The sequence below is a fragment of the Olea europaea genome, unplaced genomic scaffold (genome assembly GCF_002742605.1).
Source record: "Olea europaea var. sylvestris unplaced genomic scaffold, O_europaea_v1 scaffold3189, whole genome shotgun sequence".
NCBI lineage: Eukaryota > Viridiplantae > Streptophyta > Magnoliopsida > Lamiales > Oleaceae > Olea > Olea europaea.
In genome coordinates this window covers 48,304-51,844 of record NW_019250715.1, presented here as the reverse complement: position 1 = coordinate 51,844, position 3,541 = coordinate 48,304, and the positions used below count along the sequence as shown (strand labels likewise).

The window sequence follows — 3,541 nt, the reverse complement described above, 5'->3', positions numbered from 1 at the left end:
TTACTAACTGTTGAACTTTAAAAAATATCCAGATTACAGTGAGTGATGTACAACATTTTCCAAAATTCAGTGGTCAAAACTCGACATTTTAAATTTCAATGAACAATCGAAGACATAGACCTAAATTTAGTTACCAAAACTTGATATTTTAAACTTCAGTGACCAATTAAAAACATTAACCTAAGTTCAATGACCATTGCAACAATTAACTCACAATAATGACTCATCTCTCTCTCTCCCTCTCCCTCGCCCTCGCCCAAGTCATACTACTTGTTTGATGGCTATGCTCACCTTTCTTCTGGCCTCGCTTGTGGCCTTGCTGGCCTTTCTGCTGGTATGGCCATTGGAATTGTTGGGGATGCTGGTGTTAGGTGAAATTCTTTACCCTTCTTAATGATAATACGTGTATGCGATTTTCCACCTGTATACACAGCGATTAAAGATCTATGGATTCTCCTAGTCTAAGCGTAGACCATCGGAAGAATTCCAATTTGATTTTTGCATTATAGTCGAGAGTTTTAAAGGGTTGTAATTGAACTTTAGGATTTGAATTTGAAGTACTGCCAGAGTGTGATTGTTGTTAAAAAAAATTATTGGGTTTTCTTGTTAATCTGGCATGTGACTGAAGTTAGTGGTTTATGCACTCTTTTGATTAATCGGATTTCAAATTGGTATATATCAATATGTCTATTCAGAAGTCCATAACCAGTTTCATGTCAAGGATACTGTGTTAGCTAATGAAGAATATCTTTGAAATGAAGCGGAAATTGGTGTTCATTGCTTTGGTAATCATGTAAAATGTATTTATGTTGACTATTCAGTGATCTAATCTTTCATTGTGGAAGACTTTGCAATTGTATTAGAATAATATTGTGTCCTATTGAATCTTTTAGTACATCTTTGGAGCTTTAAAAAATGGTTTATTTATTACTTGTATGTTCACCCTTTTGTATGTTCACTTGTCTCTGTAATACAGAGATTTGCTAGACTTAACCATCACGAGTAAGCAAGTAAATCTATTAATTGACTGCCAGATCTATTTTTGCTTAATACTTACTTATAGTTGAAAATCACTGGAGTGTCTTTTCTTGAATCAGAAGCCAATCAATTAGTTAATCCATATCTCTCAAGTGGTGTGCAATTCCCTAGCACAGGCATGGAATGAATGGGTTCTTTTTCTCTTTAATACATGCATGCAACCTTCACTCTTAGGAATATTATTTAACCCACATTTTTATGTTGTAGCATAGATCCCTAGACTTCAAACAGGATTCAAGGAGGAAAAACCAACCGTATACTGATATTATTTTATATGCAAGTTATAATATGAGGTATCTAGTCAAACAAGAAGCCAGTGTCGTTAGATAAAAATTTGAAATGTTATGTCTCTTCAAATGAAATTCTGGAAGGTTCATCCCTGGAATGATTGCTGCTGTTTTTCTTGGTTAAAATTGACCATGATTCTTGTCTGTTTCAGTTATGTTTATAGCTATTCTATTCAAACCTGTTTTGTATCTTTGCTGTTATCTATTATGTTTTGTGTCTGTCTGAGTTGCTTGTTCATTAATTTAGGAGGAAGTTATTGAAATTTCTCTCACCTAATTACGTTCACTTTGACAGAGCCAATGCACAACAGCCAAAGCTTTTTGTTGGAATGATTCTTATTCTCATTTTTGCTGAAGCACTGGCTCTTTATGGCCTTATTGTTGGCATCATCCTCTCTTCTCGTGCTGGTCAGTCTAGGGCAGATTAGAAGACGGCATTCGGCTTTGCAGCTGCAGTTTGTTACTATCTCTATTGTGTTCCCAGTATGAATTATTAGTTCGGTCAGCAATGTTTTTAGGCTCAATCTTTATCTTTATGTGGCTATTGCTTGGCCTGAAGAAGAGGGGGGTTGATTTCTGCTGATGGTAGATAGTAGTTCAGGACTTCGGTTTTCCCTAAATAAAGTTCTCTATTAATTTATATTTTCTTTATGTTGCAAGACGATGTTTGATTTGTGTAAAACCATTTGTTTGTATTATTTTTGTGGAAACATCATTCTTTTTTTTTTTTTTATCAACATTATTTTGGAAGTTGCAAGACGATGTTTGATTTGTGTAAAACCATTTGTTTGTATTATTTTTGTGGAAACATCATTCTTTTTTTTTTTTTTTATCAACATTATTTTGGAAGAATTCTGGGAATTTTGCTGTTAACTGTTCCTATGATTACAAAACACAACTGAATTCCAACTATCCATTGCCAGGAGGTTGAACGGTTCTATCGTTTTCCTGTGACTGACTTGTAAAGTTATTGACCAGTCTTGTTTAATACGTATTGCCATTGATGTAGTAGTTGTTCCCCTTTCATGCTTAAGCTATCTCCTCTGGAATGTCATCTGATGCTCTTAGTGTCTCGTGTCTTTCTTTCTACTTGGCGTTTCATGTTTGTTGATTGAGGGTCAATGCAAGGCTGTTGAGGGATTGAGCAGTCCGGTATATTATGACATTTATATGTATTTCAGACTAAAGCCGTTTGGACTCTCTACACTTGCATTCCTTCGTATGTCTTTTGTTAACTTGACAAAACAGGAAAATCACCAAAAGAAAAGAGTTCACATCATGAAATGTGCAAGATTATGAGTCTTAAGAATGGAGTGACTGGCTAGTATGGACTGGCACTTCAAAGTTTGATATGGATGGCTTGTTTGTGAGATGACATGATGTTGGCCTGGCTTCCCCTTATTTTGTTTACTTTTGAGGCCCACATATGGAAAGGATATATGCCATTAGACCCTTAGCTCATTGCGGCCAATAGCAGGGCAGAAAATTCTCCAAGAAAACTCGCTGAAAGGGGAATTAGCCTACAATAACCTATTCGCTTGCATCTTTTAATGATATGACCCTGGGTTTTCCACCGGTCTTTACCTATTTTCCTAATCTAACTCTAACTTGCCTTTGATCTTGATAGATTGGAAATAAGCTCGTAACAAAAGTATTCCTCGCTAAACTTGGATCTTATAAAAGCGAGCAAGTTTGAAAATCAACTCAATAATAAAAAATTACTAAAATAAAGAATGATAATTTATTTATTTATTTATTTTTATTTTTTTTATCAAGAAACAAGAATAAATTTTTTTATTTGAGCTTCATTATTTAAAAGTCATTTTTCTTAAAGTCATTTTAAATACTTTTCTTTCAATAAAACAATTTTACATGTCAAATAAAAAAAGATCCAACTTATTAATCACAATTTTCAAAAAATCCCTATATATGTCTTGTAAAACAAGCAATCCTCACAACGTTCCAAAGTCAAAACGTGCGAGTCTTCACATTATTTACATATTGCATCATTTGATCCCTAACCTATTCTCTCAATTGGAAGCTAGCCTTCAATGCTTAAAAAGAATAAATTAATCCCCAACTTTTCACTATCATCGTCATTCCTGACGTGGAGTGGAGGTGAGATGGAGGTTCGAACTAGGAACCTTCGTCTCTATTCTGCCATTATATGGTACCAGAAAAAATCAAATTCCTCAAAAATTTCGAACAAATGAGCA

At 34.4% G+C, this 3,541-nt stretch overlaps 1 protein-coding gene across 1 annotated transcript; it reads left to right on the top strand.

Moving 5' to 3' along the window:
• Nucleotides 1-246: 246 nt before the first annotated feature.
• On the top strand, nucleotides 247-2,048 carry LOC111385514 (V-type proton ATPase 16 kDa proteolipid subunit-like; the record flags this gene model as incomplete). Its single annotated transcript, XM_023009909.1, has 2 exons — nucleotides 247-371; nucleotides 1,621-2,048. Coding segments are annotated over 2 exons (258 nt in total), but the record flags the coding sequence as incomplete, so codon positions are not given.
• Between the last annotated feature and the right edge of the window lie 1,493 nt (nucleotides 2,049-3,541).